This window comes from Bradysia coprophila, unplaced genomic scaffold (genome assembly GCF_014529535.1).
Source record: "Bradysia coprophila strain Holo2 unplaced genomic scaffold, BU_Bcop_v1 contig_732, whole genome shotgun sequence".
NCBI classification, from domain to species: Eukaryota; Metazoa; Arthropoda; class Insecta; order Diptera; family Sciaridae; genus Bradysia; species Bradysia coprophila.
In genome coordinates, this window is record NW_023503972.1 from 4,897,983 (window position 1) to 4,912,671 (window position 14,689).

A 14,689-nucleotide genomic window follows, 5' to 3' on the forward strand; every position below is an offset into this window, starting at 1 on the left:
TCTGTGACTTCTTTTGATCGACGTATATTCAAGAGACTGTCGTTAAAGGCTTCATTTTAAACCGGCCCATAGTAAACGTAACTTTCGACTCTTTCTCTTGAGCCCATTAGACTCGATATTGGTGGAAAACAAAAGAGAAGTGGTTCAGATAATGGACCTACTTTAACAAATTAAATTCCCAAGATTTCCAACAAATTTCATATTATTTCTCGCTAAGTTTCTTCTGCAAGTTACGGAAGGACCTAGCTCATAAAAAACGTGAAACGTAAAAAATTAGGGAATTTCGGGAATTTAATTCTACTAAAATAAGCCCTGTAATCAGATCGCACCGTATTTCGATCAAATTACGTTCTTCTTATCAATACAACAGTATCCCACATACTACACACATCAAAAGCGATTCTGGTCTGATGATGAAGAACATTTTCTCGGCAAAATAATAACCAATTACAATTCTAAGCGATGAACGTGACAGCAACCGACACTTTGAGCGCGAAATAGAAAAAAAATCTTTTCAATCTTCCGTACCCGAAATTATATTTTTAATTAACAATAAACCATTTAGCATCGAAACTACGGAAAAAAAGACGTTGATGTTATGTGCCAAGATATTAATTTACTCGAAAAAGAGCACGACGACGACGCTCTACATAAGAAGACCTCATCAGAGCCAAAGAAGCGATTGTATATATACAACAAACGCGTAAAAATATACACGTAATTTGATCATGTCGTTCACGGTTCAAAGCCGTTTAATTCATTAGTGAGACAAGATCCAGCAAAAGGTATTATTAACAACAACAACAACAAAAAAGTATTCACCATTCAAAGTACAACACAAAGGCACTCCACACACAAAATGCTTATTAATGAAAAGACAAAACATTTTTTTTTGTGTGAATGAAAACTGAATTCAAGAAATTTGAAGGTGTGATGTTGGCAAAATAAATCAAATATGGCTGCTCGCTGCTAAGTCTGGCATTGATCATTCGCATCAAAAAGTTTTTTATTTTTAAATGATCAAAGACACTATGTTCATTCAAAATTTAAGTTTAAAAAAAATCTACGCGTTCAAATTAGTTTTATAAAAATAAAATTAAAATTAATTCATTTTTGCACTGACTGCGAAATCGCACCTTGTCAGCACCTTGTCAGTTTGCTGTCTACTGAAATGTATGGAATTTATGAAATTTTTATTTTTTTTGGTTGGTACCATTTGCTATGCAGTAAGTGAATATTAGCGCGAATACTTTGAATATGTAGTTTCAATTTGATTTATAAAAAAAATAAAACAATATTTACCCATGCCGTAGAAGTACTTTTGTCTTATAAAATCATAATTTATCGAAATAAAATAAAAAGTCCTGAATGCGAATGATTAATTGAGAGAAAAAAATTATATCCAACGTTTCGCCCGTTGTTTCGTACACACAACAATTCATTGGCGTACATAATTTTGAATGTGGAATTTTGTATCAGGGACATTTGAATATTCAACTTACTTGTATTCGGTCTTCAGGAAGGTCAGTTTTCAGCGATAACATTTCCCGGGCATATACATCTGGATAGTGTGCTTCTTTGAACGCTTTCTCTAGTTCGTCTAACTGGTAGCTAGTGAATATCGTTCGACTGTGTCTCCGTTTCTTTTTCTTCTTTTTACCACCAAAACCATTTATGCCATCGACTGTGAACTCTTTGCTGGAGTCTATACTGTGACCTGAAAGTTAAAGAAGAAAAAAATTAAGAATTTTATGAACGTCTTGATGTGTTGATGTGCTAGGGACAAGTTTAAAAAAAAATTGGAAATATTCCCCGAAAACCACCCGGAAATGCTTTGAATCTAAAAATTGACTTTCACCTTTTCCACAGACTACTTATAGTCGAAACAAGCGCCATCGGTTACAAAACTTATTAATACAAAAAAAAATCATCCGATGAGAACGTTCAGCTGTAACATTCTGATGTTGTCAACACATCACCAATAAAATAGCAATACAAATATTATGCGGGTTTCTTTCTCTCTCTCTCTCTCTCTCGCTGTATTTTTTGCCGTATTAACTGTTGACTAGTTGACAAGAGACATGAGTGGTAAAATGTTGAAAGTGTAACAAATAATATCGAATTTCAGCAGCAAAAATTTTCCGACTGTGATTCATTAGGGTTGCTCTTTACAAATTATAATTAGTTGTTGGCGGCAGCACATATGGGTAATTTGAACTATTTTTCACACTAACTTCTTCACATTTTGCACCAAGTCTTTATCGTCGTCTTTCATACACACTCAGTGATGAATTAGTTCAAACAGAAATTTGCGGCCTGTGTGTTAACAGTGAAATTGTTTTAAGTCCACTAACAACTCAAATATACAAAGTTGGTAATACTTTGTGTAATGCACTTTAATATTGTAAAATTTTCCATATTAGACTGCAGGGAACATTCCTTCCCTTAAGTTTTCGTACATTTTTCTAAAATTTTCCATATTTTGCTAAAATTGTCAAAAAAAAGTTTTTAGGGAAAGTTAGGGGAAATATGGCAGAATTTTCGACAATTTGGGAAAATATCGGAAAATGTAGTCCCTGGTAGGGTGTCACTATTGAAATACGTTTCTACGAGTTACACGTGCTGGACGTGTATTTTTGCTTCCATCACGTATAAAACACTTACAACGTGAATGCTTTATCCAAATTTCCTATTGCATATTGCACTATCCATGGTCCAAATATCACTCCTTTGTACCAAAGTGCACGAAAAAGCGCATTCTGTTCAACTAAGGAGCGTCACTAGTGTTCTATTGTAATCAATAATAGGAAGTAGTCGAGTAAAAGATTAGCAAAGCAAATAACCTAGGACCTATTCAATGTTCAATTTAAATTGACAAAATAACTTTCAGTATTCGACGACGACCGTAGAGCAAGTTTATAGAAGCGAAAATAACAATACAGCAACGAATACATAATACTCACTACACAGACAACATTTTCAATAGATTCGTTTCCACCAAGTTTCGTAATCGAAAAAAAAGTGTTTTTGAATCATTTACGAGCAGCTACACAGAAACAGAAATCCCACAACGGCAGAAAAGGAAATACGCCACGAAATTGCCAATTTAAATTTATTATGGCAGGAAGAGAGTATAGTATGACGATGCTGGGAAATTGGTGGGATAGATTTATTGCCAATAAGTAAATTGAAAAGTAAAATCTAATATTGGATTATGAATTGCTCAATTGGTGTATCGAAAATTTTAATGATTTTATGGCGGGATTTTAATGCTTCTGTATTCAGCGTATCGATCTCGATTTGCGTTCAGCAAATTGTATGGCTTTATTAATGAAATGGAGAGACCTTGATAGAGTAAAGTGGTAATATACATCTACCTATATACTCTAGATTGTATTCCTTTTACGACCGCGGTTTGCTGTAGATTAAAATCTGATTTGTATTATTCGTCGTAGACTTTCCTTTTAATTCAATTTAATTTGTTAAAAATTTGAAAAGTTCTAAACCACACCATCCAGGTAACACAATTTCACTTTGATCATTCTTCTCCAATTTGATCTAATTATACCATTACATCTTCCACCCACCACCGTAGGAAGAAGGAAAAAACCCCTGGTAATTGTAAAGATAAATCTATCAGACTCACACAATCATCCAATTCAAACTTTTAGATATACATCACTGGCAACGAGTGAGAGAGTTTCTCCCCAAACCCAACAACAACAAAAAATGTAAAATAAAACGAAAAGAGGGATGAAAAACAGATTAAAAAGTGGTTTAACTTCTTAATCATCAAATTTGAAAATAGAAAAAGGAGAATCACCCGCAGAGGCAGGGATTTTCAACTTGTCATTTTGTCTTTATTAGTAGAGTTTCATTGAAAAGCGATTTAAAGGAATTAAATGAAGAAAAAAAACACATGGAACGAAGGAAAATTCTTTCTTTTTTTGTGGAAAATTGCTCGTTTGGGTATAGAGGGAACTGTATTAGAGAGTTTGATATTATCACGGAAAATATGTACACAATTTCTGAACAAGATACATTATGTCCGTTGGACCATCATTGTTACGGTTAAATGGTTCACTTTTAATAGAATCAGCAAAATTTCATTTCATAATTGTACGATTCGAAACAGATGAAATTTTTGGCAGATGGTCGATGGGTTGGTAAAATTAATTTAGATTTACGTAACCCCATTGAAGTAGTGGCAATGAAACCATCTTTCCCAATTCGTAAGTCGAAATAATTTCACGTTTATTTCTGAGAAAGAATTAAGTTACTTTTACGCGTGTCATGCGGACGAAAAATACGAGTTGGAATAAGCCCCCAAGACAAAGTGTCGCTATTTTCTTTGTGTTCCATCATTTATATATTTAACATATTCCGATACACAAATAAATTTTTATCAGATCACGAGATCAGAGTCCAAATCTAGTACTTCACCGAATGAACCAAATAAGTTTAGGACGCGGTCTTAGCTATTATCAGTCAGAAACTAAAGTCCAACTTTGATGAGATGGTATTACAACTACCTTATAATTAAATGTTGCATTTGCCGGCGTATTCGGCATGCACATGATTTTATACGCAAAGACTGTTTATTCTGAGCATGATTTACCAGTTGTGGATTTGCTCTGATGATTAGTTGCCACCATTTTTCAACGGAATCACATAGTTAAATTGAGGATCTCATAACTCATTATGACAGCTGTGAAAATATGTATAATAGTGCGATTTAGCGGCTATCGATTTTTCACTCATCGATGGTCAACTTTATAATAGAAAACCTCTGTTGGCCTGTACTAACTAATTTCTCGCAGGTAAATATCCATGAAATGACGTAGTAGTGAAGTTGGTTCACAGAAAAATAGGGCGCTGACGTTAGTACTTCCATGACGAAATGCAATAAAAATCTATTACATTTCATACAGTTTCTGAACCTTTCCGAATCTTTCCGGTCCACATACTTTCAAATTTTCAATAGAATTTATAGCAACCAGCAGTAGCAGCGAAAAACTTCTGTCTTCCTTTAACAATAGTGAGGAGGGGGCATATCCCTCAATAGACTAAACTATTTTGCATTAAAAACTAAGAGTTAGCTGTCGTCTGCACATAGTTCTCGTTAACAATTTGTGGACCAACTTCACCAATGAAACTTTCATCCGAACGAAAATCGACTAAAGTTCGTCTAAGTGCTAATTCCTTTTGAAGCAATTTGGCCCGAACATAATGGCAAACATATTCCGTACCTACTTTCCACATCATTATTACACACTATAACAACAGAACGAAGTATTAGCTGAAGAATGGAATATGGTACGAAACGTTCATACACACATTTAGTTATAATCTCATCTCTGCTTCACATATACTTCACCGCTCGTCGGTATAGTCATTCGGAGACCGTCCAACTAACCATTAAATTCTATTTTCCTCCAATAATATTCTATACAAAGAAGCCAAAACTCATTGAACCACATACCAAGCTAACGAAATTGGGTTTACGATACAGCATTAGAGGTAATGAACGTGCCAACTATAAATTGCACTAATGGCCATGCGGTATTTCATATAAAGAAAACGTCTTATGTTTTGGCATATCCGAATATTATATGCTCTATTGGAGATGTTTCGATGCTCGATGGGTGTAAGAAGAGTGAAATGTTTGTAGCGAAATGAAATATGTGGAGAGTTTTCCATTTTGGTGTTGCTTCCCTTTCTTGGTGTTGGAGATTTAGTTAGAAAAGGGATTTTTTTAAATAAAAGTTTTCCTCAATCTGAGATCCAATACATCCTCCGAACTATAAACACATCACCGACAAAAGATCTCTGTTCGAATGTTAAATTTTTCATAAGATTTCTTAGCTTACAATGAACGTTAATGGAATTTGTGCATCAATTTGCATCAGCTGTTTTTCTGCTGGTGAAATAGTTATAAAGACATATGATAAGCTTTCTATGTATAAGTGGTCCAGCTAAAAACCAGCTTCATGCTAAAATCTCACTGGCGTCCACTGTATTATCTTGTTCTTCGAAATTCGAAAGACCCATAAGAAATAGCATAAATCTAATATCTAATCTTCATGGGCGCTCAAAGTCATGAAAAAATAAAACGAATGGATTATCATAAAGCCGGTAATGATTGGCTAGGGCTCATTCACTCTCTAGGCATATAAAAATGACTCAGCTGTAAAATGAATCCGATTTCGGCGGGCTATACGTTTAGTTCCAATAGAGAATAACTAAGAATAACGAATCTGTTCCTTTGGAATTATTAAAAGGTGTAGTGAATTATGCACATCCTCCTCTCGTAGTCCCTCGCCTCATGTCCAACATTTTATACCCAAAAACATTGGAGTATCGCTTTTGTTGCACCCTTTCCCTTATACGCTACAAAGCGAACGACACCTAGCACTTTGGTCTGTAGCACATTCTTTATATATTTTGGTTAATATTCAACCTACCCAACACAACATACATATCCCTGATGTATATATACATCTAGTAAAGCACTAATTTCGGCATAGAGTCATTATGCAATATCGCATTATCCAAGCGACTATTAATCCTTCACACTTCTTTCTTCTAATTTTGTTTTATTTTTTATTTTTAATCCAATTCAAAGAAAGGATCTCTACGCTCTAGGTAATAAAATGTGTGCACAAGTGAATATTATACATGTTTTGTGTATAAAATGTTTGCTCAAGTTAATGTCTAACTAACGTATGTGGAATGTTGAAATTAATGTTAATGAAAAGCTATTTAGAGGGTTGGTGTTTTTGTTGTGTGTGGTGCCCGGGTGGATAGTGTAGGACGATACAAGGATACGTGTTGTGTGTGTGTGCGACATGAAAAATGTTTATTGTTAATTATGATTGCGGAATGCCAAATGAAAATTCTTTCGAAACATGAGATCGAGATGTGAGCTAAATTTGAATGTTGATTATGTATGTGGAAAGACCGTCAATGTATGTGTGTGCGAGAGTGTGGGGATATGCTGGGATATTATTCGTGTGGATGCTTTTCGGTTTCAGGGACGAAGTAATTTGTTGTTTCTGCGAATGCCGTCGGTCTGATGATATTAACGTTATATTACGAATGGGAATAGTGTGTAATAGCTGGTACAAAACTATTATCGGTCTCAAAAGTGCTAAGATCGCTTTCATTAGAGAAGTGAAGCAGTAAATTTCAAACTGTAAAATAGTCGGTTCCTCCTCTCGAATAACTCAATTAAAAACTTAATCCGAATCAGAGGAATGAATAAGTAAGAGCAAATTAGAATGTTAATCTTAGCCTGGACCTGGAGAGGAATTACGGCTGCATTTCTCTATTCTCTACTCTACCTGGTAGAGAAATATTTTGCACATTCTGTGCACAGAAAATGTACAAAATGTGTATGTAATGTACACATAATTGTTAGTACACATTTAGTACACATATTGAGCATATTATGTGCACAGAATGTGCACAATATTTCTCTATCAGGTAGAGTAGAGAATAGAGAAATACAGCCGTAATTCCTCTCCTGGAGTTGAAAAAAAGAAAACGACAAAAATACCTGGCCTCTAGGTCGTATTGAATTTCTCGACTTTCCATATTTCGACGAGCATCTTTTTGCTCTCCGCGAATCTGTACAGACGACCTAATTCCAGATTCACCTCAGCATAGTTCTTCTGTAATGCATTGCTGTCCTATATTGCATCTGTTTTCGCTTTATGTTTTATGTAACTCTTGAGAGCTGTAATAGGATCTTGGCAGAACATTTATTCACATTAATGGTACAAGCGTTGTGAAACAACGACTAAAGCAAGCATTTGAATTTTGATGGAACAGTTGCATAGTGTAGGTTGCAATTACTATTCGAAACGGAATTTTTAAAGTTTCGTTCTCGTTCTCATGCGCTAAGATGAGATGTGACTTTCGGTTCAATTAAATGAAGTATCGTTCAAACGAGGTAATATGCAACGAAAACTCTCATGCATAATTCGAATGAATTCAGGTGAAACTAGTTTAAAAAGAACTCGTTTACGTATGGAAAGGATAAGACATCCGCAATCATTCGCAAATCAGTGAACTTTCACGTTTCGATAAGCATTTTTCAGTGATCGTCGAGAAGACAAGCTGCTCGAACGATTTGTTTGGATGCTGAGTACAAAATTAAACAATGGGGGATTGAAGTTTCAATACGACGCAGAATGTTATTCTAAGCAAAAAATGGTTCTACGGTATGCCTCTAAAATGCACAGATTTTTTTATAAAATTAATTTTGTTTACAAAGTACGACCCTTAATCGACCCAATTTTGTCAGCCGCCTAAAATGTGCCTGAGGCTGTTTCCAGTCTCGATGAAAATAAGTATGTGTAAGGTGTTCTGCAGCAAGAACTTCATAGGTATCGACAATTCTGATCAAAAGAATTTCTAAAAACAGTGTAAAATCAAAAATATAGGGCCGCCATTTTGTAATTTTCTTACGGGCGGCTGTATGTTTCGAAGCTTAGACGAACTTATAAAAAAATCAGTTCATTTTAGAGACAGACCGTTGAACAATTTTTTGAATGTTGGAACTTCTGGCATTTGATTTATGTGTTTAGAGATCTCACAAACAGCTTTGCCTTCCCTAACAGCCCAAAAAATTAGTCTGTGCCTCAACATTTCAGAGGTGGCGCCTCTGACTTTTAGTGTTAGTGTTAGTTAAATGATGGACTCTTACATACGTAGTTAGGTCAGTTTCAATGTTTACAAAAGACGGTACTGTAGTAGGTGAATAAAATGGACTTACCCCAACACAGTAAATAATGTAAGGCTAAATTGAATGATTTTACACCCATTACAGGATATTGTAAGTTCATTGTCACAAAAACGCTAAGCCCGCCACGTCTCGCCACAACCGAATACTAACAGTAAAACGATTCTAATTTGAAAACATTATCAACGCTGTCAAGCACAAAAAAGAAAATATTTGAAAATTCCAATATTCACGAAACTAATGCCAATTATAATTTCAGTTTCCAACAAACAAATTCAAATTTTGCAATTTCAAACAATTCCAAACATTGACACAAACGAATTAGATCCAGCTCGGGCTATAGTGAATTGGGAAATTTTTTTGTTATTTCGACGTAAAACAGCTGGGAAAATATTGTACAGAGGTTTTCATGCGCTGTATTTACCCAATTTGTGCGGATGATCTAATACGAATTTGAATTTTCTGTTTGTTTGAATCGAAAAAATAGACAAAATTATCTGCCTAATTAGGAAATTATTAACAAATAGTGCTAGGTAATGCGGCGGTGGCATACGTGTTAAATAATAAGAAAAAACCGATCACAGTCATTTGATTAGTTCGAGTAGTTGTGTTAACTCGTAGGTATTCGTTCGACAAATATCATTTGCAATTAAAATTCCGAAAACACCACCAGAGCATCTGTTTCGTCTTTTGTACTCATATCAGTAGTTGGCAATGGCATTTTAATTTGTTGTGCCTGCTCACCTAGACCCAGACAGTGACTAATTTTGAAATTAGAAATAAATTTTCGTGTAAGTATCGCATAAGTTTTGAATTAATTTAAACAACACTCAGGCTTACAGACGCCCACATACCTATAAACACCTTGGAAAGGCTTCTTCGAACCTTTTCTAGTTGTTTACTAAAAATGCCGGTATGAGTCCATCAATTATATCAGGCATTCTGTACCTGACAAGCTGAATCTTCCATTTGTCAGATCTACCAACGAAAATGTTATTTTCCATTCTTTATTTGGCTGCTATACCTTTACTTTGGCGCCAATTTGGATCTTCTACGGATTTTTTTTCAGCTGAGAAATGCAGTAGGGCTCCTTTACTCTTATCAGGTGATAAGGGTCCTCCAAGAGCTCTCAAATAGAAGTCATTGAGCAAATGTATTTCGTATCGGGTAATGTAATAATTTTGCATTGGTTTCAAAAACTATCACTATGAGGAACGAATGTACACATGGGCTCTCGGTTTATGTAGTTGAAGCCTTCAAGAGTATAGGTTTCTTCCAAGGCCGTTCAAAATGTCAATCGTCATCCACAGAGAAGCCAACACGGTTATTTTTGCTTTTGTAGATGACAAACTGTCCCAAAATGCTGATTTCCTCTTAGAACTAGCATTTCCATAGAAAAGCGCCGTCCTGCCAACTCTCGAGTGTAACTCTATGACTTAGATGGTTCAATGCTAACCATGTTAACTGGGTTGGCCGGGTTGGCCGAGACATAAAGATGTTGTAAACGCACTCATTTTTATAATGCGAGTGCGTTTAAGACGAATCGGCCGATTGTGTATAGAGTGTTATGATCAGTGCGAAAAAACCGAAGACCATCTAATTATAACTTGCCTTGGGGTACTTGTTAACGTATTTGCTTCTCTTTCAACATGTTATGATGTGAGTGAGAAGACCGAAGACCAGTTTAGTATAACTCTTGCCTTGGGGTACTTGTCAAAATATTTCTTTCTCTTTCATCATAACACTATAGGGTCTTTTAAGGAGAGCGAATTCTGGTTTATTCAAATTGGTCTCTGGTCAAATCGAAAGAGCTCGCGTTTATTTATTCATCAATTTTTGCAAGCTGACCCCGAGATAAGTTATGGTTTTCCCTCTCCTTTCCCTCTAGACTGATAGAAGATGGATACCGAACACAAAATACGAGAATTTTGACATATCTTTCGAATTGTTGATTCCGCATTTTGTGTTCGGTACCCCAATGAAAGTAAATAGATAGGTATGGGCAAACGTTCAAATTTGTTCTAGCCGGAGCACATACGGATTTGCATGGCACCACCTCAAACGAACTCATTTCTAGTGCAAATTTCCACTAGAAATGAGTTCGTTTGAGGTGGCGCCATGCAAATCCGTATGTGCTCCGACTTGTATGGACTGGCCATACCTACTTATCTACTTTCATTGCGGTACCCATCTTCTATCAGTCGATAGATCTTCTTTGGTTTTAGTTTTTTTTTCGCGCATTTCTTTCATACTAATGTGTGTGTTTAATGACATTCTTTATGTCAATGTTGCATCGTCCAATCAGTAATTGGATCAGGCTGCATTGTGTATGGCAGCAACACTTATTTTTTCGCGCTGTTGGTGAAAGCTTCGATTTATTTTTTCGAACTCAAATCGTCAAACACAATGGAAAGTAAGTAAAGAAATTTGAAAATGTGCAATATCCCACGTGGATACATTTGTTTTCATTTGTATTTTATTTCATTTTACAGCCTCAATCGTTGATCGAATCGTCGATGAAATTATCGTAACATGCATCAATGGTACCATGCCGTCCGACGCAATCGAGCCAGATGCATGTGATGTGAGAGAAACTGATAACAAAGCAATTGCCACGCAGATCGATGAGGATGTTCACGAGCAGATGGATATAAACGAACGTTTGGAGGATCTGGAACTCGAATGTGAAGAGCCCATTGAGACATCCGTTGATGATAAAATGTCACACGAATCTGTCGACACAATTGCAGGTTGTGATTCTGGAGAAGGTGCGGAAGAGAAGGAAATGGACATGAAAGATCGATTGAAAGCTTTGGAACGTGATTGTGACGAACTAGTTGAATCATTCTTGTCTGATGAAGTGTCACCCGAATTCGCAAGCGGTGATTACGTAGAAGCTGCGGAAGGAAATGATAGCAAAGCAACGGCAGCAGACGAAGTTGATGAGGAAATGGACATAATGGATCAGTTGGAAGGGCTGGAACGTAATTGCGACGAGCTAATTGAAACGTTCGGCGATGACGAAATGCCACTAGAGACGATCCAAGCAAGTACGTGCGGTGACTCCGGAGCAGCTGCAGAAGTATGTGGTAACAAAGGAACTATCACACAGATTGAAGAAGGCACCCATGAGCTGGAAGCGCTGAAAAGTGATGTCAACCTTACTGGTGACAACTATATCGGCCCCACACAGTGCAGCAAAAGTGATGTTTCTCCTGTTGAGAATCAGAATGACAAAATGTCGAGCTGTTCAAGCGTTGCCAAGCCACAGTCCAACCCTGAAAATGCTATAAAGACAAGAGTCGACCCGTTACGCTCCAGAGGCTTTGCTACGACTGTCTACACTACTAAACGTAAGATTTGCAATTTATTCCTCTTGCAAAAATCAAGCCACTTCACACCACACCATGTTAAGTGTGCGGGATTCCCGAGCCAGTTGACGGACCATGAGCTAATAATGCTCTTCGAAAAGTGTGGTCCGGTCTTCATTCTTAACCGGGTACGGGGAAATACGATATTTGTTACGTTCACAAACGCTGAAGATGCCGAAAGAGCGGTCGAATTGTTCAATTATCGCAACGTCCAAGGTCATATGGTCCGGGTAGCCAGATATCTGCCATTGTCCCGATTAGTTGTCAAAGGGATTTCAGCCGTCGCTACAAGAAGACTGTTATTTCAACGATTCGGAAGCGTTACGCACAATCTACGATCCGTGGAGGTATTCAACGATCTGTTGTACGAAGGCAGAATTCGTAGATTTTGTTATCTCAACTACGACAGCTACGAAGAAGCGTCTCAGGCAATAGGTCGCATAACGAGGCTTTGTGACGACGTAAGTGTTGAGTTCGCGAATCGACGTTTGGAATGGACAAAAACGCCTGACACATTGTACATCACCAATTTACGCACAACTATGACTGAGAAAGAATTGCTGGATCTGTTCTGCGTTTACGGGAAAATAACTTTCCTCAGGTTAGTTCGTAACTTTGCCAAAGTTCAATTTGAACGTGTCGAAGATGCAACCCGTGCCGCCTCCAACGTCAACAAGAGTCGACTGGGCAATGAAAATGTGAATATAAATTCCTTGAAAATGTGGATTAAACGCGAAGATAGGCGAGACCGGAATTCTCACCAACGTTTCCCCGACATGTGTGCGCAAATGGCTCGCCCATCTTCCTTCAACTCGGACCGAAATTTGCGGCCATCATCCTCCGATGTGCGTCACCATAGTTCTCGCCAATTTCCCTCCGACATGAGTGAGCAGAAGTCACGTCCAACGACCTCCGATACGTTTGACAGTAACTCTCGACCAGCATCATTAGAAAAGCGTGATCGTACGTCACAGCCAGCATCCTCCGAAATGCGTGGCCGGAAATATCGCAAATCGTCTGCCGACACGCTGTTTTTGAAGAACTTACGGCCAAGCATAACCGCTATCGATTTGCGTAAATTGTTTTCCGTCTACGGCGAAGTGGTCACAGTGGACAAAGAAAACAACTCGGCATCGGTTCAATTCAGCAAACAGAAAAACGCTAAGCGCGCTGCTCAAGACATCGACAGAAGCAGTCTGGGCGATAACGTGCAAATTTCATTTGTTGAACAAATGAAAACATCGGATACGCTGCACATTTACAATATGTGCGACGACATGACCACCAAACGATTGCGGACAATTTTCTCCGATTATGGTGAAGTGATGGACGTCGACTTACATAGTGGCATTGCTACCGTTGGCTTTCGCTGTAAGAGCAACTGCGAACGGGCTATGGAAAGCGTCAAGAGAAGTCAATTGGGTAAGAATGTTGAGATTTCATTTTTTGCAAAAGAAAAGCACTAAAGGGTAGGGTGTCAACTACCACACATTTTTTTTTCACAATTTTTTCTCATGGAAACTTTTCCATATCATTGAAGATGATTTTTTTTGAATATTTTGGTACAAAACGTTTGATTGGTGGAATTTTGAAATTGTATTCTTTTTGAACATAAATAAATGAATTTGCTAAAATCGCCAGAAGCATTTAGAGTTTTGTGTGGAATGGGCTTGTACGCTTCCGAAGTTATCAGTCCAACTGGTGTTCTGTTTAACTCCACGCAAAATGCTTGTGTTGCCGATAGACTAATAATCAAAACTTTAAATCCGGGGCGGCAACATGTTTAGAAGATGTCACAATTTCTAAAACGGCGTAAAAATTTGCTCTAAGATTCCGGAACTTCATCACCGAAATTCGACGATATCGGAAAGTTTTGCTTACAAAGAAAAGATACGGAATAGTTTGCGTCAACTGAGAGGAGATAGGGCAATGAAAGTAATAGAATCTCAAGTCGTGCGCCTTAGCTCTGAATCAGATCTTGTCATAAATCGTAAATAGTTCGTTAGGAGTCATTCGCACTCTGTATTGGGGCATAAGTTCAAAGTTTGCACTCCATTCGTTTGAATTTTCCTCCATGAATTTTCCATGCATTGGATGTGGTAAACTGGGTAAACTGTCCTTTTTAGCGGAAGCACTATTTGATTGAATTGAGATTAGACAGGTTTCATTAAAAATTTCACAGCTTACGGAAGGGACAGATTTCAAATTGTTCGTCGTCCACAGGAAAATTGTAATTCTGTGCTACTGTTCAATGAAGTAGCGCTGGTCGAGCTGTTCTTTTATAATTTGCTTTTTAATGCTAGAAACCAACATTTCTGTCATTTTTATGTTCCATGTTCAAAGTGACATGTCTCTGTGTTCTATATCTGACAAAGTTAAAGTTAAACTGAAGCGGTTGGCGTATGGTCTGTAAGGTTCCTTTAGATTCACTATTTGCAACAATTCGAAACTTGGAATGTGCGTTGAATAGGTCTCGGTGTCCTGATTACGAAGCACTCATCCTTTGGTTCTAATTATGCATGTAGTTCCGTTGCAGCCGCTTCACACAAAAAATTAAAAAAAAACTAATAGG

General features: G+C 37.2%; 2 protein-coding genes across 7 annotated transcripts in view; one reads left to right on the forward strand and one right to left on the reverse strand.

Annotated features, from left to right (window-relative positions):
- LOC119084264 (visual system homeobox 1-like) overlaps nt 1–14,689 on the reverse strand; it is a 94,417-nt gene that overhangs the window by 34,194 nt on the left and 45,534 nt on the right. For 5 of the 6 annotated variants that reach the window (XM_037194178.1, XM_037194176.1, XM_037194173.1 and 2 more), the window contains exon 3: nt 1,503–1,717. In XM_037194178.1, the coding sequence (XP_037050073.1) occupies nt 1,503–1,717 (215 nt within the window). Of the gene's footprint in view, nt 1–1,502; nt 1,718–8,779; nt 9,063–14,689 lie in introns of those variants that run through there. The other variant, XM_037194177.1, reaches the window with a different exon arrangement.
- LOC119084255 lies at nt 11,036–13,734 on the forward strand. Its single transcript, XM_037194159.1, has 2 exons — nt 11,036–11,159; nt 11,239–13,734. The coding sequence occupies exons 1-2, from the start codon at nt 11,153–11,155 to the stop codon at nt 13,581–13,583; spliced, it is 2,352 nt and encodes a 783-aa protein (XP_037050054.1). The 5' UTR covers nt 11,036–11,152; the 3' UTR covers nt 13,584–13,734.